At 42.0% G+C, this 26,069-nt stretch overlaps 1 protein-coding gene across 3 annotated transcripts in view; it reads left to right on the top strand.

Annotated features, from left to right (window-relative positions):
- The first annotated feature begins 7,970 nt into the window (after positions 1-7,970).
- Positions 7,971-26,069, top strand: part of LY75 (lymphocyte antigen 75) — a 105,721-nt gene continuing 87,622 nt past the window's right edge. For 2 of the 3 annotated variants that reach the window (XM_054477945.2, XM_054477943.2), the window contains exons 1-4: positions 7,972-8,139; positions 13,758-14,129; positions 18,722-18,892; positions 22,438-22,602. In XM_054477945.2, the coding sequence (XP_054333920.1) occupies positions 8,046-8,139; positions 13,758-14,129; positions 18,722-18,892; positions 22,438-22,602 (802 nt within the window). In that variant the 5' untranslated portion in view covers positions 7,972-8,045. Of the gene's footprint in view, positions 8,140-13,757; positions 14,130-18,721; positions 18,893-22,437; positions 22,603-26,069 lie in introns of all 3 variants that reach the window. The other variant, XM_054477944.2, reaches the window with a different exon arrangement.

Genomic DNA, 26,069 nt, shown 5'->3' with positions numbered 1-26,069 from the left:
GGGAACACTCATAAACTGTTGGTAGGAATGTAAATTGGTATGACCATTATGGAAAACAGTATGGGAGTTCCTCAAAAAACTAAAAATAGAACTACCATATGATCCAGCAATTCCACTACTGGGATTCCGAAGGGATGAAATAGATATGTTGAGAGATATCTGCACTCCCATGTTTATGGCAGTACTAGTCAAAATAGCCAAGATGTGAAATCAACTGAAGTGTCCATCAGTAGATGAATGGATAAAGAAAATGTGGCATACATACACGATGGAATATTATTAAGCCATAAAAAAGAATAAAATGAAGTCATTTGTGGCAAAACAGATGAACCTGGAGGACATCATATTAAGTGAAATAAGTCAGGCACAGAAAGATGAAAACTGCATGTTGTCACTCATAAGTAAAAGCTAAATAAGTTGATTTAAAAGTCAAGAGTAAGATAATGAGGCTGGGCACGGTGGCTCACCCCTGTAATTCCAACACTTTGGGAGGCCGAGGTGGGCAGATCACTTGAGGTCAGGATTTTGAGAGCAGCCTCACCAACATGGTGAAACCCCGTCTCTACTAAAAATACAAAAATTAGTTGAACTTGGTGGTGGGTGCCTGTAATCTCAGCTACTTGGGAGGCTGAGGCAGGAGAATCACTTGAACCCAGGAGGCAGAGGTTGTGGTGAGCTGAGATGGTGCCATTACACTCCAGCCTAGGTGACAGAGTGAAACTCTGTCTCAAAAAAAAAAAAAAGAGTAGGATAATGGTAACTAGAGGCTGGGAAGGGCAGAGAGGAGGGGGACATTTGTAAGGGGAATACAGAGAGGTTGGTGAATGTATACAAAATTATAGCTACACAGGAGGAATATGTGCTAGTGTTTTATTGTACTGTAGGGTGACTATAGTTAACAATTATTTATTCCATATTTTCAGATAGCTAGAAAAGAGGATTCCGGATGTTCTCAACACCAAGAAATGATAAATGCTTGAGGTGCTAGATATGCTAATTACCCTGATTTGATCATTGCACATTATATACAAGTATTGAAACATCACACTGTACCCCATAAACATGTACAATTATTATATGTCAATTAAAAGTAATGAAAAGAAAGGAAAATGAAAAAAATTGCTGGCTCTTCCTCCAAGATTGAGAAGCAGATGAGACTAACAGAGAGGTGGTGTACTCACATCAGGTGGCCTTGAGCCTATCAGCAAAGTAAGACCTGAAAGAAGCCCATAGGGAACTGGAGCTGGGTCTTGTCTTGAACAGGAAAAGGACTGGACCATCTGCTTCAGAGAGATATTGGGCAGGTCAAGAAAAAGCCCACAAATGGCAACATTGATAAATACAGTAATGTCATGATGTCATACTTATCAGTGCTAAAATTTTGTGTAGGCTCTCACTATTACCCTTCAAAAATGTTTCTAAAAATCAGGAATTCAGCATTCAGCTAACAGGTTAGGTGGTCCTGAGACTTGACACTGGGTTGTGAGTCCACTTGGTAGAGGGTCACATCACACTCTGATTTCCAGAACTAGAAAATCTGACCTATTCTATCTTTTGCGAAAGTTGGGAAAATAACTGTCCTAAAGTGCAAACCTGATCAGTATTCCCAAGGAGCAGAGACTCCTGGGCTTTGATTATTTATATTCCAACTGTTGTTTTCTTGAACAGATTTCAGCAATGAATTTAGTTTATCCTGAGGAAAGAGCCTCCAATTACATAAGTAAAAGGCAAACACATGACCCCAGTTCTTGCCTCTTTGTTAAAACATGATGAACAAGTGTCTCTGCCAAAGTCAAAAACTTGTCTCTTCATCACATTTCTCACATCCAGAAAATCCTCTTTACCACTGAAATTGTTTCCTTATTCTCCAAAACATGTACATGGGATGAAAATGTCTCCTAGAGAATTCTACCATGCTAGCGATATTACACTCCTACCCAAAACACATTACTGATCCTTGTAACACACTCTTACCAACACTAGCATTTTTTTGACCTGTGATCCACCCTTGGGTGCCCAAATTTCACTTCTACCCTCATCAGAAGCAGGTAACTAGCCCTAAGATGCTCTCATTGGTACTTTCGCAATCTTTCCATCAATCTCAGGGTCTACATCTAATCTCTCTAATGCTTCTCGTGTCCACAGTGGTCACCAAAATTTCTGCACCTCAGTTTCCTTGCCTATAAAGGGAGAGGACAGGGAGTGGACTAAGTGAATGAGTCAACCACATCTACTCCTTGTCCAGTCTCTGCTGTCACTGTTCGGTAGATATGCTAGTTAGGCATTTGCTGTCTGAAATTCTTTCTAAAGTCAGTGGAGAAAATTCAGTTTATTCTAATAAGATGAGCTGCTTAATTTTTTGTTTTGCTTTTTTTTTTTAAGTGGTTGAATTATAACCTTATATTTGCCCTTTGAGGTCTACATCCATGACTACAGTCCTCAAGAGTTTACTTATGACCAGGAATAAATGCAGATCTTAATTGTTGTGGTGTAGTGAGAATTGTTTAAAATTTATTCTTTGGCAAAGTCCTTATCTGGGCCTCCTGGGTCCTTCTTACTACACCTGGGACAATCTGTGGGCATCGTCATAATTGCAGTTTATATGAATCCCACACTAGTTCTCTTCATGCCACAACTCCCCATGCGGTTGAATATGTTCCATGTGTTGTTTCTCTAGTCCACATCTAACTCAATTTTGGATGCTGTCTCAAGGTACAATTCTGTTGTATGTAAAATCAATATCATCAAGGTCCAATAAGGAGAACACAACCCATGCTAGTTAGTTCAATTGAAGAAATCTAATATAGGGAAATAATGAGTTACAGAAGTGTTGGAAGAGCTAAAAATAAGTGCTTATGAGACTACTCTGAAAGCAACAACTACAACAAGCTACTGACATCCATGGGGCCTGAGGACAGGGAAGGGATGTTATCAGTGCAGGAACCAGGGATACATTGTAGGAGCTAGAACATTGGAGAACCCAAAAGGAGCTGGTAGCATGGCAGGGGTTGCCTGGTGGGAGTTGGAACACAAAGGCTGGGGCTTCCAGGCAGGAGCTAGAACCACAAAGAGGCACAGCCACTGCTTGGTCTTCTCCCAAAGCAGAGAAGAAAGAAATACCCTGGGTTCTACTCCTTCCAAATTGCCATCTCAGGCCATTGGCTGACCCTAACCAGAAGGAAACAGGCAAGGGGGGTCTGGCAAGTGCAAGCCAGTTGGGATTCAAAGCAGAAAAGGGCAGGGAACAGATCGAGAAAACAGGCAAATAACCTGTACAAGAATGTGAAAAGGAAATACAAATAACCAATACACAGAGAAAAGTATTTCCAACCTCATTAGCAATCAGGGTAATACAATTTTAAGCCACTAAGAGATACCATTTTACACCCCACCAAAAATTTTACAATGCCAATGTTGATGAAGATGTTCAGCAGTGGGAATGCTTAGGCACACCAATGGGAGTGTAAATCAGAAAGCTCATTGGCATTGTCCAATAATTGTAATGCTACACATACCCTATGCTCCAGGAATTCCATTTCTAGGACCATATCCTCAGGAAACTCTAGCAATGCGCACCAAGAGACAGGTACAAAAACTTCACAGGAGCATTAAGAGCAGCAAATACAAGCTACCCAAAAGGAAACTACCCAGCGGGAAACTACTCAAACGTCCCCCAACAAGAAAATGCATAAAGTGTCCTTTATTCTTATAATGAAATGTTACATAAAAATGAATGAACTATAACTACACACACCAACACAGATGAATGTCACAGACAGAATTTAGAGCAAAAAGACAAGTGACCAAAAAAACCCAACCCTTGAAATGATTCATTTACACAAAATTCAAAAATATGTAAAATTATAGGTACTCTTTAAGGAATGAATCATATATGGGAAAACTGTAAAGAAAGAGTGATGAATAATTCAGAGGAGAGGTTACCTCTATGTGGGTGTAAGGTGAATATGATTACAAGAGGCCAACAAGCATAGCTATTCTTTTTTGGGGTATGATTTATTTTATAATTAAAAAACATGACTTCAGAGGTTCTAAAATCTCCTTTTCCCCTCCTTCCTAATTGTGATTGGGAATAAAATATCACTAACACTCTCACACACTCATTCAAGTTCTATAGTTAGATTTCCATCATGGTGTCTTCACTTGTGGCTATTAACCTGGTCTAGGTATCAGTCTTCTCTGTGTTGTCTCAGTTTCCACATTTATAAAATGAAGATTATAGGGGTACTTACTTTGTAGGATGGTTCCTAAACAAGAGAGTACATGGGAAATGCTTAGCACATGGTCTGGCTTCCAGTGGGTGGCAGATGTTTGTAATTTGTTTACACCATTGTCTCAGCTTGTAGCATCCTCATTGCCTCTATCTACTGAATGCTTCTGATCCAAGGACATCCAGTTCAATGTCTGAAAACTGCTGCTCCCACCCAAGCCAATTTTCCCCTCTTTTAAATGTCTAGACCTTCCAACGCCTGCATCATTTATGAGGCATTACTATATACTTACTTATTCATTCATGCAGCAAATCATGTGCCAGGTATTAGGGACACAGAAGTGAATGAAGCAGGCATAGTCACTGTCTTCATGGAGCCTGCAGCCTGGTGAGAGAGATATACATTAAATAAATGAGCAAGCACAGAATGATCTACTCCAGCTGTGCTAAGTGCTATCAGGAAGAAGTGTGGGAAGCCTGGAGAACCTGTTATAGAGGAAGCTCACCTAGACTGTAGAGTCAAAAAAAAAAAATTTCTTTGAGAAAGTAACGTCCAAGGTGAGATCTGAAGGACACATTGCTTTTTATTGTCACCATTGACAATATTTACTGAGAATCTATAACCTAGATGAAATAATCAGTGCACATGTCCCTGAAGAAAAAATCGTGGCAACAGGTAATACACGTTAAATGCCAAGTGAAAGGAATGCACACTATTAGGTAGATATTTGGAAGAAGGTTAACCCCTTGATAGAAGTGTTTTACATAAAATGTCAGATCTAAACAGAAACTTCAAGAAAGGTTGGAACTAAGACAAGTAAAGGGAAAATGGCATTCTGGATATGCATATATGGGCAGAGATAAGAAAAGGCAAGACAGGTTCAGACAGGTAGCTTGAACCAGAGTGACATATGAAGGGAGTAAAGAGAAAGGGTCAGATTAGTCCAGGCACGGTGGTTCACAACTGTAATTCCAGCACTTTTGGAGGCTGAGGCGGCGGATCACCTGAGGTCAGGATTTCGAGACCAGCCTGACCAACATGGAGAAACCCTGTCTCTACTAAAAATACAAAATTAGCCCGGCTGTGGTGGTGCATGCCCGTAATCCCAGCTACTCAGGAGGATGAGGCAGGAGAATCGTTTGAACCCAGGAGGCGGAGGTTGCGGTGAGTTGAGATCGCGCCATTGCACTCCAGCCTGGGCAACAAGAGTGAAATTCCATCTCAAAGAAAGAGAAAGGGTCAGATTGTAGAGGTACTTGCTTTCTGTCTTAGAGTTTTCTTTTTGTATCGTGGGCTTCTCTGGGATTCTCATGAAAGCCTTGTAACCTTCCTCCTCCTCCTCAAAAATAGTGCATTTATAAAGCTGCATAAAATTTCAGGGTTTCATAATTCCCCTTAAGTAGCATTTAGGAGCTCCTGCTATATGCAAATAGCACTGAAAGGATTTGAGTAGAAAAGTGGCATGTTCCAAACAGTGTTTAGAAGGATTCATTTGCCAGAGAGGATAATAACTGTTGGCAGTGAGGTCAATTGAGAAATTATTGCAATATAATGCAAGTAGGAGCTCATATGGCCCTAGGCTAAGGTGGTAGCCCTAGGAATCCATCCATTGATTAAACTAACATTTATTGAGAGCTTACTTTGGGACAGGCCCTGTGCCCAGTGTTGAGGATGTGATAATGAATATGGCAAGACCACTGCCCTCAAGGAGCTCCAAGCTGGCCAGGATCAGAAAGAAAGGCAGGCAGAGGGGATCAGGTCAGTGGCAGTTTCTCCTACTCAGAACTTCCCACCATCTGTTCCTTAGAATAAATTCAAGGCCCTTCACAAAACAGACACAACTCACCTTTCTGCTGTCATTTCCACTGGGGCCCCCACCACAGCCACTTTGATCTCTCTCACAGACACACCCCCTGCAGGGCAGCTACCCTGGACTCTGGACTGTCTTCTGACTCTGCTTGCATTTTCTGGCCTCTGCCCTGTCACTAGTTTTCTCCCACCAGCTCTGCCTGCTCAAATTCCTACCCATTCTTTAAGACCCAGCTAAGATGTTGCCTTCCTTCAACGTTTGTCAGAGTTTCCCCATTCATTCTGCCCTGTGTCACTGAGGGTGCCTGTATTAGGGTTCTCTAGAGGGACAGGACTAATAGGATACGTGTATATATGAAAGGGAGTTTATTAAGGAGTATTGACTCATACAATCACAAGGTGAAGTCCCACAATAGGCTGTCTGCAAGCTGAGGAACAAACAAGTCAGTCCGAGTCCCAAAACCTCAGAAGTAGGGAAGCCAACAGTGCAGCCTTCGGTCTGTGGCCGAAGGCTAGAGATCCCTTGACAAACCACTTTTATAGGTCTAAGAGTCCAAAAGCTGAAGAACCTGGAGTCCGATGTTCGAGGGTAGGAAGCATCTAGCAAGGGAGAAAGGTGAAGGCCAGGAGACTCAGCCAGTCAAGTCCTTCCAACTTCTGCCTGCTTTTATTCTAGCCATGCTGGCAGCCAATTAGATGGTGCCCACCCAGATTGAGGGCCGGTCCGCTTCTCCCAGTCCACTGTAAATCTCCTTGGCAACACCCTCACAGACACACCCAGGAACAATACTTTGCATTCCTTCATATCAGTCAAGCTGACAATATTATCCATCACAGTGCCTCAGTCTCCCCAGTATTCAGGGGAGAGCAGAGATGTTGTCTTTTTGTCCTCCTGTTCCATGGCGTGCCCAGATCCTGTGATGGCAGGTGCTCACTATATCTATGGAACTGAAAGGCCAGACCCTGGGGAGAGGACAGAGCCAAGGCAGGTTTGGGTGCCAACTGTGAAGCCTTGGCAGTGGGAGTCAGGAAGAGCAACCTAGGTCTTTGCATCCTCATGCAACAAGGATGGAGGCCACCTCAAGTACACATTATGTGCTCAGCAAAGACGGGATTTAAAAGTATAAAACATTCACATTTGAGCAACTTAGGTCATTAAGAATTTGGCCTCTTTATAACGAGAGCAGTGTCCCACAGGAAGAGAGTGAGTGGGACATGAAATTTCCGGTTCTGCATGCAGACTTCTACATTTCTACCAGCTAATTAACATTATCATTAAATTATTAAGCAAAGAGCTTACTCGCAAAGGTCAACTTGTTATAAAGCATAAGTCATCCTTGGAAGTGTCGTTTGGTCATTCTAGTAATTCTTGCTTTTAATTCTTTAACAACTATGGGTAGAACGGCAGTGTACCATTATTCCACCTTTGTTTGCACTATCAAAATACCCAAGACGTTGCCAAGGACGACTGAATTCTTAGGCTTGGCCGCAGCCACCCACAGGGCAGGTGCTCACTTCCTCCTCCGGGGTAGAAGAGATCGTGGGTCCCTTTCCAGTCCAGGCTGGAATGGAGAAGTCGTCCCTGACCACAGTGCGCTAGGCAGAGGCCAAGGTTCTAAACTGACAGAACCCACCCACCAGGGCGGTGCCAAGTCCCAGTAAGGGCCGCATCTCCCCAGCTTGGCTGATGAAGAGGCGGGGACCGAACCCTCCAGTGCAGGAGCCTGTGCGGTGCCTGGCTCTCCCACCGACCCGCACGTACCTCTTCCTCGCGGGTCCTACCCCACGCAGGTATCTAGCGCCCCGCCCTGTTCATTTCCCACACCCGGCCCGCTCCGCCCCGGGGCCGAGGAGACGCACGTCTGATTGGCCGAGGGCGGCGGGGGCGGGGCCGGGGCGCCCCCAGAGGCCTAGACAGAGGTGCGGGCGGGGCAGGCCGCGCTCAGCAGGAGGGGCGGGAGCCGCGTGCGCCCGAGGACCCGGCCGGAAGGCTTGCGCCAGCTCAGGATGAGGACAGGCTGGGCGACCCCTCGCCGCCCGGCGGGGCTCCTCATGCTGCTCTTCTGGTTCTTCGATCTCGCGGAGTCCTCTGGCCGCGCAGGTAACCGCGGGCGCCTCCGCCCCGCAGTCCGCTGGGTTCCTCGACGCCGCAGCTCTGCTGCCTTGAGCCCCGGGCAGGGCTGCTCCCCTGGGGCAGGTCACGGCTGCTTTGCTGTTGCGGGGGTGGGGGGGGCTCCGGAGCCAGAAGAGTGAGTCGCAGGGGAGGTCTCGCAGAGGAGGCTCCCCAGTGCCCTCGGGGGCCCGGAGGAGGGCGCGGTGGATGTGGGAGGACAGGGCCCTTCTGGTGCAGAGGGGACGCGGTGCACCGTAGAGTAGGCGCACGGAGGCTTTTTTGGCCGGGTGCCCTGCTCCGTCGCCTCTCTTATAAAATGTTGCTGGAGTATGGGGTTCCCTATCTGCCCTCTGCGTCCAGTCCCTCCCGTTCTCGCTTTTCCTTCGCGCCCTGGTCACCTTGGCCACAGGGCCAAGAGGAGCCTCCACCCACAGCGCCAAGGATTCCCAAGGATTCCCGGATTTCACTGAGCCTACGGTGCGCATCAGGAAGGAAGTCAGGTTAAATAAACCATCTCCTCCGAAAGTGACCAAGACCAAGAGTCAGCTATGATGCCCTCACCCACCGCCTAGAGCAGCAAACCTTTCTTCTCATTGGTTTATCAGCTCCAAATGACCCCGCTCCCCCAAGGCTGACAGCCTCACGCTGAAGGGCACTTCCTCCTTGGGACCTGCTGCCTCTCACTGCGGAAGCAGGACCAGAAACAGAGAGCCTTCATTGATGTTCAGGGTAGTGCCAGCCCCACCCCACCACACCCCTTGGCAGCAACCGGTTGCTTTTACTTTCTCTTTTTGCCTGGGCGAGAGGTGTGCAGAGGACTTTGTTTCTTGGTTGGACCGCATCATGGGCACTCAATGGGCCACCCTCCACCAGCCACTTCTGTTATCGTGCCTGTATGAGGAAGGAAAAGACTGTCCAGGCAGTTTGAAAAACATTAAATTGTTGGTGGCTCTTATTTTCTTTGCAGCTAAGCTAAGTTACCATCTGGTTTAGACTTCCTTCGGAGAGCGATGGGAAGAGATTTCTCAGAGTGTGAATGGCATCGTCCTATCTACAGCAAGGACCTGGAAATGAACCCTGCTCTGAGTCACACTTCTCTATTCTCCTTTGACCCTGTGTGCTAGGAACCACCAAAAGAATCCTTTAAAATAAGATCCTTTATTGCCTTGATAATTTATTCTGCCTGCCCCACAATCCAAGGTGGAAAAGTTCACTGCAGCAACTAACTACAGTGAATATGCACTAACTTTTCAATCACTAACTTCTTGGTTCCCATGGACATCTGCTTCAGTCCTGTTTTTATCTCCTTCACAAACTTCAAGATTTCCTTAATTCTTGCAATCTCTGCAATCACTGCCCTTTATCACTGACCCAAAGTGAAAAGCACCAGGTTTAACTCTGTTCCCCCTGTGCTATGTCCCCACAGGTTTTGTTATCCTGTATCCTTCCTTACTCCTAGCAACTACTCTGATTGATTTTCTCTCGCCCTCAGAGCAGACTTGTGGCCTTGTTTGGGGAAGCACTGGAATTTTGAACCCCCAGCCATTTGGGTCAATTGTTTGGCAAGAGTGTCCGCTTCATGATGCTGGTGATGGCATGCACCTCGTCACATGTGCACGGCTAGGCTTGTGCAGGTGGCCTCTATTACCCAAACACTGAAGGAGCACCTTTTGTCCTTGGGGAGATGCCAGGTGCTTAGTTTACATTTTTGCCTGCTTGGAGAGCTAACAGCTTGAAGTAAACCAATCCATCAGGGATTCCTGAGGTTTTCACCAGCCAACACCACCCAATCGTGCGTGAAGACTTTCTGACTCCCTGGACATTGCCATGGACTCAACTGTCACTTCAGGACCTGTTTTTGAACTAACAAACCTAGACTTCTGATTCTCTCTTGCTGCACCTACCTGTACATTCTGAACACAGGGTAGAGACTCTACAAAATGCTTAATATGTGATCTATGGACGGTTCCCCTGAAATTATAAATGCTGCCATCTTCATCCTTCTTGTTTTCCCAAGCTATTTCCCTATCCATTTGTCTGTGGTTATAAATGTCAATATCCAGCTTCTCTTTGGAATGTGTGAAGCTCTTTGGTCTAGGGACCAAAGGCAGGAATTATTTAGTGATCAGACAATAAGAAAACACTGGGAGAGATGATTTGCCTTTGATGGATGTAAAAATACTAAAAATTTATTTTCAATTTATGGTAATGCTACTTAGCCATTTTCTTTCAAACACCACTGGAGGATTTATATAAAATGAAGCATATACAAAATGCATCTAGGGGGTAATGAGGCTTCTTTTCATCAACTTCTGCCTTTTAGATTTGCCCCAATATTGTATTTGGAGGTAAATATTAAAACTCCATTGAGGACTGGTATAAAGTTGTAAAGTGAACAAAACCCAATAGAAAGCTATCGATAAAGAATCTATTTTATAAAATAAGTTTTATAAAATAAAATCTACTCCGTAATTACCTTTTCAAAGTATATTTCTAAAATAGCTTATATGCCCTTCTATACCAAATTTTCTAAATAAGGGATCATGTTCACTCTTTCTCAGTCCTCCTTCCAGCTCTTCAACCTACTATCCCAATAAGGGTCATAAGACTGAGGCAGTTTCAACAGCTCCTGCTAAGGGTAAAGAAAGATACAGGGAAGCATCATGAAAGGATAGGACTCTCCCTATCTAATGTATGCTTATACATACCTTATATATGGAGGCTAATAAGTTTCCTTTAAGTGTATCAATAATTAAGATCTGTACTAAGTGACTACTGTAAGTGTCACATTGAAATTGCATACTTGGTTCAAACAAAGGATTAGTCTGAGAAAAACATCTATATTCAGAGATGTAGCAGTTTGTTAGGAAGTTTGGCAGCTCCACTTTAACACAGCTACTCCACACCTCTCCTGTAGTGTTTTAGTGTTTCAATCTAGGACTCCTAACTCCTGCTTTTTCCACTGTATAAAGAAATGTAGCTAATCCATTGGATTCTACAAAAACTTTGAAAAATCCAGAACTGCAAACTGCAAAGGAAGGCAAAGCTGCTGCTTCCCCAGTTTACCTGTTTGGGATCGAGCACACAAAGCAGAATGCCCGGGAAAGACAGCAGCAAGACTACAGGGCAGGAGAGGGGATGTTTCCAACAAGGGTGATGGGCACGTCTCCTGCCGGAGCAGACTTCTTTTTTCTTCTGTAATTTTTGATACTTTGGAATGCAAGATTTATTTTGGAGAGGCAAGAGAGAATAGTTTGGAAAAGATGTAGATCAGAGATCTGAGTAGCTATTGAATTGTGGGAGAAGGTCATGAGAGAAAGTGTAAGTAGTAATCTTATAGTACATTTTCCTTTTTTGTTGACTGTCCTCCCAGCCTGTGTCCATCAAGTGGAAAATGGCAGAGGAATGTCAAATAATCTTATAGTACATTTTCCTTTTTTGTTGACTGTCCTCCCAGCCTGTGTCCATCAAGTAGAAAATGGCAGAGGAATGTCAAAGAAGAAAGTGTGAGGGATGTGGCTGGGCACGGTAGCTCATGCCTATAATCCCAGCACTTTGGGAGGCCGAAGTGGGTGGATCACCTGAGGTCAGGAGTTCGAGACCAGCTTGGCCAACATGGTGAAACCCCATCTCTACTAAAAATACAAAAATTACCCGGGTGTGGTGGCGGGCACCTGTAATCTCAGCTACTTGGGAGGCTGGGGCACGAGAATCACTTGAACCTGGGAGGCGGAGGTGGCAGTGAGCTGAGATTGTGCCACTGCACTCCAGCCTGGGCAACAGAGCAAGACTCCATCTCAAAAAAAAAAAAAAAATGTGAAGGATGAAAGCTGCTATGGCAAATATCCTTAGCTGCAATCCTGTGGAATACTTTTAAAATTCAAATTTAAAATAACTTTAAGCTTTAAAGGTTGTTGTTGCTGTTCTTGTTTCTCTTGTTGTTGCTTCTGTTATTTAAAACAAAACAAAAAAATCCTTCCAAAGTTCAAGCTGCAGTCAGACTTAATTTTATGGTTATTATTTACATGGTAAAATTCCCCTCAAGTCACCACTCCCTGGTATGGGAATTTTTAACTCTGAAAGCCTTTGAACTATTACTAGGAAAAGCATCTGGTGTTAGTGAAACCAGTGACTGTGAAGCTGGTATCAAAATGAAAGTGCGTTTTGGGAACCAAAATTTTATAGGTCTTTCCGCTGAACTCTGGTTCATTGACAGTGATTGCTTAAGCTTGTCTAAAATATTTCAGCTTTACTCTTATCAACATGATGATTTGTGCTATAATTGTTTAAAATTTTCCTTTGTAAAAGAACTAACCAAATTATCCAATTATAGTTTGTTGTAACAGATGTGAATCTTATTCCACAAACTCAGGTGTGCAAGAAACAATGCATTACTTTATTTTCAGAAAGCCAAATTAAATTTGATGCTGAGCTCCCATTCCACCAGGTTGCCAGAACTTCAGTAATTTTCCTTACTGGGGTCTTTCCCAGCTCATGCAAAGTGCCAGGGGAACATTCAGGGAGGATTCTTCTTTAGTCATTGGATCCCGCTGGTTACCTCTGGGTTCTCCATTGTCCAAACCCACAGGATCTTGAATCTGGTGGCTCAAGACTCAACAGCCATTACTCTGGTAGTTCCTGGAGTTTGGGGTTCAGCCTTCTTAGGTGATCCACACAGTCAGTCCCCCCAGGCTTTCCCCAGGCCCTATCGCCTTCCTGAGGGTGCCACAAGCCAGTGTATGGCTGGATAGTAGCAGACGACTGTGATGAAACTGAGGACAATGAAACTGCCACAATGGAGGTGGCCACAGGTTCCCCTACCCTCAGAACCCAGACCTCTATTTCTTCTTGTTTCTGTACCCCACTGTTCTGCTGCTCCCTCAGAAATTTCCCCATTTCCTCTGAGATACCTCAATGAATTTAGGCCTCCAAAAAATATCTAGGGGGAAGTGGTCTTTAAGAAAATTGTCCTTAAATTTTCTTTTTTAGTGGCCACACTAACTTGCCCTAAGGCAGAGGAGCACAGAGGCCTCACTATGTATTTGGATCTGAAGAAAGGAACATATATATAGTGAACATGCTGTGTTAAGCATCGACTTTTCATGTAATAATTTACCCTGCCATAGTAGCTAACGTGTAAGCAAGGCAGAATTATGGTCCCAACTAGACTTTTCATTGAGATGAAAACTAAAGAGCTTCTTTTATCTTATTAAATGAGAAGGGAAAAATCTTTCATGAAATAGCAACAACAAATGTACATGCTACTCTACATGCTTTACATGGATTAGCTCCTTTCATGCTCACACCCATCATATGAAAACTGGAGCACAGAGGTTAAATGATTTGCCCTGATCCTATGGCTAATAAGTAGCAGGAGCAAAATATGGACCCAGGCGGACTGGTTCCAGAGCCCGTGCTCTGACCCTGCACACTGCACTGCCTCTCTGCTCACCACTGTCCCACCTTGTGTAGTCCCCTGCAGCTTAAAAAGAGTGGAAACAGTCTGAGGATGGGAACAGTCCAGTAGTGCTCAGACTCTCCTCAGCAGGCAGGAAGCAAGGCACTTCAACCACATAATCTACAATCTGTCTGTCCATTTGACTCAGCTAATGACCCCTTCACCATCGTCCATGGAAATACGGGCAAGTGCATCAAGCCAGTGTATGGCTGGATAGTAGCAGAAGACTGTGATGAAACTGAGGACAAGTTATGGAAGTGGGTGTCCCAGCATCGGCTCTTTCATTTGCACTCCCAAAAGTGCCTTGGCCTAGATATTACCAAATCTGTAAATGAGGTGAGAATGTTCAGCTGTGACTCCAGTGCCATGCTGTGGTGGAAATGTGAGCACCACTCTCTGTACGGTGCTGCCCAGTACCGTTTGGCTCTGAAGAATGGACATGGCACAGCAATCTCAAATGCATCTGATGTCTGGAAGAAAGGAGGCTCAGAGGAAAGCCTTTGTGATCAGCCTTATCATGGTGAGTATTAGAGAGGGACTTTGACCGATTTGCTGTTGTGCTTGTCACATGTGGCATTGAACATGCACAATTTAGTAAAAATAGAGTCGTACGTTAGTAAGGGCAGTGAGTAAGCTCTTCAGTTCCAGGCCCTGTGCAGTTACTTTGAGCGACATTCTTACAAGTCCATGGTATTTGCCTCTACTTTGCAGGTAAGGCTAAGAGAGGTTAAGTGCCTTGTCTGAGGTCACACAGCCATGTTGTGATAAACCTGGGATTTCATCAGATAGATATGTACTTCTTATGATGGTCTTCTAAACCCTAGAGGAAACATTAGATTAACAGGAAATCTTTTTACAGGCTAAAAGTCAAATGATCTAATAATGTTGATCTTATTCTAAGTTTTAAAAGAAGAAAGGCCAGGTGTAGTGGTGCATGGTTGCAGTCCCAGCTTCTCAAGGGACTGAGGCGCAGGATCACTTGGGCCCACAGGAGTTCAAGGCTGTAGTGTGTAATGATCATGCCTGTGAATAGCCACTGCACTTCAGCCTGGGCAACATAGTGAGACCCCCATCTCTTAAAAAAGAAAAGGAGAAGGAGGAAAAATGTATTTTTTCTTGCCTACAGATTTCGAATAAGATGGGAAATTTTTGAGTGGATTTTCTTATTTATTTTCATTTTTGGCATGGCAACCAAATTTTGATGTTTATATTTATGATTCAGCATTTTAAGAGTGGAGTTTTTCAGTTGCTTCCAAAAGTAAGTATATTAATATTGCCTCGCGGGGAGCTGACCATGGACTTAGCTCTGAGTCTAGGGACTGGATTGCAACTAATTTCCAAGTTAAAGAATGAGTAGATTTATTTTTTTAACCACTAAATGTAATTAGCTATCTCCCAAGCAAATATTTTTCATTATGTTGCTCTAAATTACACCAAATGTCGATATGCATATAATGATGTCCTCTAAGTCCTATTATTTACCCTTGCCTTTCTTTACAAATTTCCCTAGCTTTACAGTGGCTTTCTTCTTCTCTTAAAGATCATTTAAGCTAAATTTGGCCTCAAAGTCAGGATAGCAGCTTCGCTCCCATGCTTTCCATTATCCATCTGCACGAGTTTTTCTTTCTAGTCTTTCTACTTCCTAGTGAGGATGCAGGAATTATTCTGAGAATGTCAAGTTCTGTTATGGAGAAATATTAGAGAATTAGAGATGGGGTTTTCCTTTTCATCAATCCCTGACCTTTGAATAGTTGACAGTCTGTTTCTGAGAGCCAGTTTCCTCCTAAAAGTAAAGCAGTTGCTTTCTGGATACGACTTAATGGCAAATTAAAATTCTGTGCCACAAAAGCCCTTCTCCAACTTGCCAACTAAGAGGAAACACAGAGCCAAACAAAATGCCTTTTAATTGGATTTAACTTGTTTCATTGTATTTGTCCAGGGATCAGAAAGGATAATTTTCTTGGCAAGGTTCTTTTAGTCTCCTGATCTAATTCTTTTGAGGGGCATAGTTGTAATCTTAAACTCCCTCAGTCCCCAGAGTGTGTTCATTTCAATATAACTGGTTTTCCTTTTTATCCTATGTGTTTTATTTATGCATTTCTAATGTTCTTCTGAGACAGGGACTGTGGATTTCACCCAGCTGCCAAAGAGATCAGTAGCACAAAAAAGTTAAGGACCCACCCAGGGGACCACCCAGAGAGAGCTAAGCAATGTCACCAGCATAGCCCAAAGGCATGAAGTGTTTCTTGAGCTTTTCAAATATAATATTTGAAACACTAAAGCTTTTTTTTTTAAGCATATATAGTTGTGACTAGTCAAGGCATACCTCAAGTTTTAATTTGCACAGAAGCCAGGGCCAAACCTGCCACCTCTTCTCTGTTTCTGTCTGGGCGACTGGTACCATCTAAGTTCTACATGTCAGAAATCAGCAAGTTACCCTAGAGGTTTCAGGCTTGCCTCTTCCACCACTCCAATATAATCAAATATGAAGTCCTGGCAATTCTACCCTTTTCAATTTATGTATATCCCTTCTCGTTCTTAGGTTAGGGACTGCTGTCTTAAGTTAGGGACTTTCTCTAGAACTCCTCTCTCAGACTCTTGATACTGATTGTTGTCCCCACCTTATCTAGCAGTATATAAACAAAACTTACAAGATACCTGAGTCCCAACAAAGTGAAATCCAAGGTTACCTAGCTTGTTACAGCAAAGCTAGGGCTCAAAACCAGTATTCCATTCCCCAAACATAGCTTCTTTCTTTCCCCCTTGGCTTTAGCAGTATAAACAAAGTTTTCACTTGTGATACAAGAACATTAATTTATCACTGTGCCTTGGGTTGCCTCTCACCCCAACTCCTATCCTGTGTGAGTCGTGTTCATCTCAGAGAGAACTGAAGTTGTATAAATTTTATCAGTGAACTGCTTTTGACTAGCACCCAGGTGTACATTAATATCATTAAGATACCTTGATCTCACCAGCACTTTTCAAATTTTGAATGTCTGGTGAATCATGCAGAGGAAATGGACTTTTTGTGGCAGGGTGGCTGCAGAACTATCAGAATTCTGGGCAACTCTTAGAAGCCTGCCAACAACCTCTTTATCCATTGAAACTATTTTGTCTCATGTTACTGATGACATTAATTTGCTAGTTTTCTGCATAATCACCTCATCTCACAAATTGGTAACTATTGCATAATAAAGCTGTTGTTTTAAGGATGCTATCACCATAAATCTGCACATTCAGAGAAGATTCTTCCCAGGAAAGTCTGTCTTGCTAAGGAAGCCCATGGTGTGTAAGAGGCCAGCATCAGCAAAGAATGCGTGGGAACAAAATGCTTAGTGAATAGTTAGCGTAATTTAGCTGCTTCTGGTGTGGTGGTTGTATGCTTATTCTTCAAAGCATATATTGTGACTTAGAGAGCTTATTAATTGAAGCCCAGCTTTGAACTATGAAATTTAACTTGAAACTTGAGAAGGCACCCACTGATGTCACAAGTTGTCCTTATAGGTCAAGACTCTAATCAGAGAGAGCCCATTCTCATCCCTGTCACTTGCAGCTGAGTGCCTGAATGTCTCACTTGACTACTCTGCAAAAATGGGGATTTCCCAGACAAGTATAATACTTCCCCTATGATCTCACAGGTTTATGATAAAGAACAAATGACAGAAATGTATACCAAGACACTTTGTATTCCAAAAATCAAAGGTTTTAGAAAAGAAAACTGATGGTTCTACAAGGAACAGTCTTTGTGTTCAGGGACTGTCCTCTTAGGTTTGTAATATGGGAAGAGAAATTGGTCATGAGCTATTGGGGGATTTTTGATGTGGTTAAACTGAAACATAGGTAATAAGCAGAATCCTTATAAAATATAAGGTCAACATACTCTTTAACAGAAGCTTTCGAAAACTGTTTATATGACATAGCAAAACAAAACCAGTGATCTTTAAAAGACTGTTTGCCAAGAAAAGCATCCAGATTATTATTACTTTTGCTATAGTTCTGCTTAATACATTCTAAGCTGTTAAATGGCCTCACACTTTAGTTAGACGGACACTTGAGGAAAAGAAAGTAGAATCAAATACTGTCTTAAGCACACTTTTAAGCAAATCTGTGAGACATTTTGAGGAACCCTAATTGCCTGGTAAACGGTGTTAAGATCTGATTACTATGATTTACCTAATGGCCATCATTTGATCTGTTAATGACCAAGGTTTTTAGCAAATTGAGGACCGAGGTTTTGGCAAATTGTGACAGAAAGAGATACAGGGATAGCTGTTCGATAAAAACACCTTTCCAAGAGAATTAGTATGATATAAGTATCAAACACTCTTTCCAGCATTTCCAGGCATATTTGAGATTGGAATCACTTTTCAGTTCCTCCCCATGTACCAGGGAAAATGATTAAAATAAAAGCTATGTCTACTACCTCACTGGCCCCCAGCCGGTCACATGACTGGCCCCATTGAAGCCGCTGCTTCTTTCATACCCCAAATTACCACGCCCTGTACCTTCCCAAGAATCTACTCAGAAATTCAGCAGCTCTTCCTTTTACTTCCTCAAAAACCACAGTCTCAATTCCACCTCCAGTCTCTGAACAATGGGACTATTTGTCCATCTTTCTAATGCCGCAGGTGGTTCCAAAGTCCACACCCACCCTCAGTGGTTCCAAGGTATTTTTCTGGCTCCAACACTTTCTAAAGAAAAGAAAATAGAGGTAAATGTAACCTCAGCCAGGGCACCCTTTCTGGTGAAGTGCTGTGCGGCCCACAGCAGAGTTAGTAGACCCTCACCTGATCAAGCCATGCTCTTTCAGCTCCTCATCACACCACAGTAAGTGAAGCTTCACATGGTTGATCACTGAATGCTATCCCCAATTTGCAAAAGCAGAAACAGAGGCTACTAGAGGTTGGACAGCTAGCCCACAGGCAAATAGTGGGTTAGTAGGGAGCCAGCATTCATGTCCAGACCTGACAGCACCCATGCTCTGAATTCCTACACTCGGATATTGTATTCTAAACAACAATGTTTCTTTTAAAAACAGTTTTAGAGATTAGCCAACTGAAGCTGACTACCCAGTTTTTAACTCTCTTTTCCTCAACTTCCTCTCCAACCCAGAGATCTATACCAGAGATGGGAACTCCTATGGGAGACCTTGTGAATTTCCATTCTTAATTGGTGGGACCTGGCATCATGATTGCATCCTTGATGAAGATCATAGTGGGCCATGGTGTGCCACCACCTTAAATTATGAATATGACCGAAAGTGGGGTATCTGCTTAAAGCCTGGTATGTATGGGCTGGTAAATTTTATGTGGAAAGGTAGTACATTTATACGAGGCAATAGGGAGAAGGAAGAGTTCAAAGTGACTCAAAAGTGACTGCAAAAATATTATCCCGGATAAGAAGTGTATGTTTGGAGGAGAAGAGAGAGGTAATGTGTAGCCATGAATTTGCCTTCAGAAACAGGCCCGGAAGTGAACCAAGGCGGATGGTGTCATGCAGGAGGAGGAGGGAGTGTTCCATAGCACAGACACCCCAGGGAGAGGAAGTGTGGAAAAAGCATGCACAATTAGGAAATTGCTGCTGATCTTTAGTAGTTTCAGAAGACTAGAGGGGGTAGAAGCTGGGTTGTAGTGGAATGAAGCATGAACAGAAGGAAGTAAGCCTCGTAAGTTTCACGGAGCAGAAGAGACAGTTGGCAAAGGACAAAATTGCAACAAATTTATGTAGTTACAATCTCATTTGGCTTTATTGCAATTCTAGAATCAGGCAACACCTCATTTCATAGACTACCGTAAGTGTTCCAGTTCGTTGAACAGAGGGGACTGGCTTTGTAGACAGAAAAAGGGCTGAAGAAAGCAAAAACGAAAACCAAAGAGTTGATTGGTCATTTTCAAAGTAACTTTCCTTGTAAGAGCAATAGAGAAATAATTGATTGGTTAACATCAGGTGACTTCAGGTTAAGCATGGAAACAGAGGGAACTTCATTATCAGGCCAATTAAAGATTGAAACTGGCCTGTTGGGGAAATTAGGCAGTTGTCTCTCTCTCCTGCTTTCTCAAAAGACCAGATGACAACTCTGTTTCAGTTTGGTGATGTGGAACTTTGGCATGGGTGACTCCATTTTGATTTTTGAGTCCTAGATCAGGAGCTTAGTCCAAAACAGTGGCCTCCTATGATTTTTATTTAAAAAAGCAAAGGGTAGTTTAAGAAAGAGATCAGTTGAAAAACACTTTTAGAATGGCGAAGTCTTAAGTATGTTTATGGCCTGAAGCAAAGAGCGGGGAAGAGAAGAGATAGGTCTTCCTGGCTCAGAATTGGTGACACTGTTCCTTCCACCATTCCTGTGTGTTTGTCAGAGTGCTTTTTCTCGTTACTTTTTACCAGAAGCAAACTGTTCAGGATTTGCTAAAGAATTTGCTGTTCTTTAGAAAGACAGAGAGAGACCAAAGTAGCAATTACATCATTATCTGGCACATAACTGAGACAGTTTCTCACCAATTAGGTGAGAGTTACAGGGGATCATGGTACCTGACATGTGATAGGTACTCACAAAATATTACTTAATGGACCACAAGTTGAAAGAATCTGTAGCAAAGAGAAAGGAAAGAGCTCCAGACCTAAGTAATAATAGTTAATACTTAACAGGGCTCTGCCAGGTGTCAGATACTGTTTCAGGCTCTCAATATATATTAACTCATTCAATCCTCAGAGCAACCCTGAAAGGTACCATACTTTATCCCCATTTTACAGATGATCACAGTGAGGCACAAGGGTGATATGTAACTTGCCTAAGATCACACAGCTAATAAATATCAGAACTAGAATTCAAACCCAGGAAGTCTGGCTATGAAGTCCTTGTCCCAAACAGCTACACTAGCCAGACTCATTGAGTAGCTAGCCGGGTGGTATTAGTAATGCTGATCCCTCCTTCGGGAATCTGAGCTTCAGAATGCAGAGTTCTAAGCAACTTGAAGAGATTATACTGGGTTAAGACTTAAGATTTCAGGGTGCAACAGAATCACATGGAGAGTTTGTTAGAACACAGATATCTAGGGCCCAGAGATTCTGATTCAGTAGATTTTTGGTGGCACCCCCAAATTTGGCAAGTTTCCAGGTAGTGCTGATAATGCTGGTCTGGGGACCACACTTTGAGGATTACATGTCTAATTAGAGGCCCAGGCTTCTCAACACCTGTAGCCTACCTACTAAAATAGAAAAAGCCAGTATTTTCTTCAGCTGTAATTGATAATAAGCAGAGTTTGGTCAGCCAGGTATCAACTTCATTTAACTCTCCTTATCATTTGGATCAGAAATTTAGATGTGAAAGGTTGCTTAGAGGTAATCCAATGTAAACCCCTGTTTCTCAGGTGAGAGGCAGCAGGCCCAGATCAATGAAATGACCTGTCAGGGTCAGACCACATTTTTGTGGAAACTGGTGAAGGATTCTTTATCCTCCTTCCCCACTGTACATATTTACCCCCACTGTACCTTGCTGCCTTGACAGGGATGTGTCTTGGTGCCTTTAGCCTCCTGTGGGTGTTTTGTATGTGCTGGGGCTTTGGGGGTGGGACACATACAGTCATGTTAATGCATGCATATGCTTCCTAGAGTTACTTTTTATGGAAGAAGCAAGATTGTAAGTTTCTCAAACCTGAGGGCTGCTAAATCATGGAGGTCATGTTGTATAGCAAACACACTGCCATCCCACTCCTGGAAGCTTCTGGATTTACAAGTGTAGGGCCTCAGTGGTAATAATGAACCTTTAGACCATGTGCTTTCAAATCCACCCTATTTTGTTTTTACCAAATGTCAGAATCTCTCTTGCTATTTATGCCATAGAAAAATGGCTGAAGCAGCAGGATGTGCCATTCAGAGGATCAACAAGACCAGTGCCCTCATTATAGCTCTGTCACAGTCACCTCTAGGTCTTTGTTCCTGTCTGTGAAAGAAGGACATTAGACAAGATGATCTCTAAAGGCCCTTCCAGCTTATAGGATCATGAGTATAACATCTGATATGTAACTGGCTATAGGAGGCCTTATGGAAAGTCCCCCAGTTGGAGCCTGGGATGCACTTGACACAGCCTGCATTGGACTTCCCCTCTTGTGGGGAGTACACAGGAGGCTCCGAATATATTTTGAACCAGTTGTCTCAAAACTTTTATATCTCATTCAGGAAACAGCTTGCAGTTTCTTTGTCTGAAACTATGTATACTCTACAAACACATATGTATATATGTTTATATGCACATATATACACACATATACATAGATAATGCATATGTAATGTGAATTACATATCATATGTTCAATTCTTTATTAAAGTATTAAGGAGAAATTTGGACATACTTTCCCAAATAAGGTAGTCACTTGGGCTCAGTATCTTGGCCATTTAAGCAGCATGTCTGTGCACACGCATACACATACAGTGGTTTCTATGCAGGCTGTGGCAAACCCTCTGTAGTCTGTCACTATGTTCAAATGAGCTTGTTTTCCATTAGCTCAGTGTTCACAACATGTGCACACTGAGACTCATATCTCAGGCAGAGGGCAGTCAGGGACATGGGCGAAAACACAGCATTGTAATTGATAGGGATAAAAGGAGAGTGGAAAATAAGAAAGAGTGGAAGCTTCAACCAGCCTGAGTCACTTGGTGTGTTATGATTCCAATTTTATTGTGATCAAAATATGGTCTAAATGAGTGACGGCAGTCTCCATTTGGGCATATCCTAAGAGTATGCAAATTGACTTGCAGTATTTGTAAGCATTCTAAGTAATAGAAAACATCATGTCCTTACTTTATGATCACTAACGTGTCTTTATCAACAGAAAACGGTTGTGAAGATAATTGGGAAAAGAACGAGCAGTTTGGAAGTTGCTACCAATTTAATACTCAGACGGCTCTTTCTTGGAAAGAAGCTTATGTTTCATGTCAGAATCAAGGAGCTGATTTACTGAGCATCAACAGTGCTGCTGAATTAACTTACCTTAAAGGTAGATTTTATTTGCATGTGATAGAGCAAATTGGCTAAAATTGTAAAGGTACTTCTTCTTCTGTTTTCATATCCAGATGTGTTTCTTTGTATGTATCTTTTCTGACCTCTCTTGGGATTTAAACTTCTACACTGAAACCCATAAGCAAAAAAGCACTGAATATAATCGTATTTCACCATTGAGAAATATATCTTGTGATGGAAACTAAAGAGAGATTGATGTTCAGAAAACAAGGTTGGGTAGCAAGATTAAACTGCTACCCTAATCCTAAATGAAAGGATTTTCAAAAAGTGAACAATTAAACTCTTTGAACATTGAAAAATAGAGAATTAAAGGAAGGGAAGGAAGATGGTTAAGTTACACTAGATGGCCTCAGTAAACGTCCTTACATTGAGTGAAAGGGTACAGTCCTCAGGGGCAAGGAGTGTTTTACTAAATCTTAAAGTGGATTTAATAACATGGATGCAGAATGGATAGGACTTTGTTTTGTTTTGTTTGGGGGATGGTAGTGGTAATTTTTTAATTTTTAATTATGAAAACTTAATAGATAAGAATAAATAAAAACTTTAAAAGACCATTTATCCTATCATAAGAATTTAAGGATCACCTTGTTAATTTCAGTAATAAACCCTACTGGAACTTTGATTGGAATTGTATTGAATCATAGATTCATTAAAAAGGAATTGGCCAGGTGCAGTGGCTCACACCTGCAATGCCAGCACTTTGAAAGGTAAAGGCAGGAGGATTACTTGAAGCCAGGGGTTTGAAACCAGCCTGGGCAGCAAAGTGAGACCATGTCTCTTCAAAAAAATAAAAAATTTTAATTGGCTGTTGGCATGTGCCTGTAGTCCCAGCTGCTCTGGAGACTGAGGTAGAAGGATTGCTTGAGCCTAGGAGATTGAAGCTGCAGAGAGCTATGATGGCATCACTGCACTCCAGCCTGAGTGATAGAGGGAGACCTTGTCTTAAAAAATAAATAAATAAAAGGTATAGCAGTTTCAATATTGTCTTCTCAACCATGAAAATGATATGCTTTTCTATTTATTTAGGACTTCTTTTATGTACTCAGTAAAATTCTGTAACTCCTTCCATAGTCTTGTATATCTTTCAAAAGAAACTGTATAAACAGAAATTTTAATATTATATTTAAAAATCAAGGAACCTAAGTTACTGAGTGCCTGATGAGTTATTCTTTGAATGAAAGACAAATAATTGTAATATATGATAATGATGATGTTCCAGACAGACGACTAAATACTTTTTATACATTATCTCATTTCATCCCATCTAACTACCTTATGAGGTGGACGTTATTGTCATCCTCATTTTGCAGACGAAGAATGCGAGGCTCAGAGAGGAAACATAACTTGTCTAAAGTCACCCACAAGTATTTAGCAGAGCCTAAATTTGAAGTCAGTTTGACTTGAAAACAAATTGTATCACACATATAAATGGTTGGTTTCACCTTTTAAAAGACTGTAAGTTCTTTGCAGGCAGAAATGGGTCTCATGGGTTGTTTTTCACTTTTGCACAAAGCTGTAAGCTTTATTGCTATATATTAAACAAACATGTATTGTCTAAGTAATTCAGATACATTCTATCACACTATTTTATAATAACTGGAAATATTTGATAAATGCTTACTGTAAGCAAGCCCTACTTTCTCCAGATAAATCCGTTAATCATTACTACAACCTCATCAAACAAATGTTTTATCACTAGATAAGGAAATTGATCCTTAGAAATAATATACCTAACAGCATACAGCTAAGAAGTATCAGATTGGGATTTGAATATCAACATATAGAATTGCAGAACTCTATTTATTTATTTGAAAGAGGGTCTCCATATGTTGCCCAGGCTGGAGTGCAGTGGATATTCACAGGTGTGATCAGAGCACACTATAGCCTCAAACTCCTGGGCTCAAGCGATCTTCCCACCTCAGTCTTCCAAGTAGCTAGCACTACAGGAGCACAGGATCGTGCCCAGCTTACTTTTTTGTTATACTACGTACCCCTCTTAGATATCCTTATCTCTTTTTGTCATTAAAAGGCCACAGGTCTTTTGTAGTTCGTTTTGTTTACAGCTTTATTCAGACCTCCTTTCTTACTCATAGCTTTACCCTTTTCCTGTGTTGTTTGGCACTTGAATATTCAGATCTTTAGAATGAAAATCTGCCAAATAAGCCAAATGGGCTAGTGTTTGGCATTGGAGTTCTATTCCAGACCTCACTGAAGCCTTAGAAAAAATATTGTTGCGAATTAAAAGTGCCAATAAATTCAAGTTCCCTAGAATATTGACATTTGGAAACCGATGACTTCAGTGAAGGAGAAAAGTGCCAAAGTGTGACAATCAAATGTTGCATGATTCTTTATGCATCAGTTTTCTTTAATAACTCATGAAAGTAATGTAATATGGTAAAGGACCTTATTGTACCCTACTCCTGGCCAGACATGCCCAGTATTTAATACATATCATTAATTTTAGAAGTATATCTGTTTCTAATGTTTCAAGTTCCTCTTCCAGTATGAAAGCTTCTTAGGCATATCAATACGCCTAATTATGACTATTGGTTTCCCAAGACCCAAAAAAACTGTATTTTAACCTCTAAAACTCTGCTTTCTATCTTTCTTTCTTTTTTTTTTTGTTGTTGTTGTTGTTGTTGTTGAGACAGAGTCCTGCTCTGCCACCTAGGATGGAGTGCAGTGGCACAATCTCGGCTCACCGCAACCTCTGTCTCCTGGGTTCAAGCAATTCTCCTGCCTCAGCCTCCCGAGTAGCTGGGACTACAGGCACACGTCACCACACCTGGCTAATTTTTGTATTTTTAGTAGAGACGGGGTTTCACCATGTTGGCCAGGCTGGTCTCAAACTCTTGACTTCAGGTGATCCACCCGCCTTCTATCTTTCTTAATTGCTGATAGCATCTGGTCATCAAATAATAAATTTGAATGATCTATCTCCACTGTACCACGTGTGTGTGTGTGTGTGTGTGTGTGTGTGTGTGTGTCTCTCATTCTGTATCTCTAGTCTAAACAGGACCCTTTGGGCCCTAGAGCCATAAGCCATATATATATATTTTATATTATATATTTTTTATATATATATATATACTCCATTGTCTATGAAACAGCTCCTATACATATTTCTGACCCAGTCCCAGAAAAACTTGATAATTTGAGGGATCCATGTCTGTCTCCTTCTACTAGATTGAAATTCTGATGAGGGCAAGGACTTTGTCATTTCAGTTTTTATGTCCCTAGAACCTGGCAAATGATATGTGTGCCTAATGAATTTAAATTGTCAGTCTAGAATACAGTCAGATCTTCCGAATCTAGAAGTACAATGGAAACTGCTTTTAATAAGTCTTCTATATTAATAAAAGAGGATTAAAAATAGGTAGTGAGACAGCTACTCTAAGAAGCTTCTGTTCTTACCTTAGATGAAAGGGAATTTGACAAGCTAAT

This window comes from Pongo pygmaeus, chromosome 11 (assembly GCF_028885625.2).
Source record: "Pongo pygmaeus isolate AG05252 chromosome 11, NHGRI_mPonPyg2-v2.0_pri, whole genome shotgun sequence".
NCBI lineage: Eukaryota > Metazoa > Chordata > Mammalia > Primates > Hominidae > Pongo > Pongo pygmaeus.
This window is presented reverse-complemented; position numbering and strand designations above follow the sequence as displayed.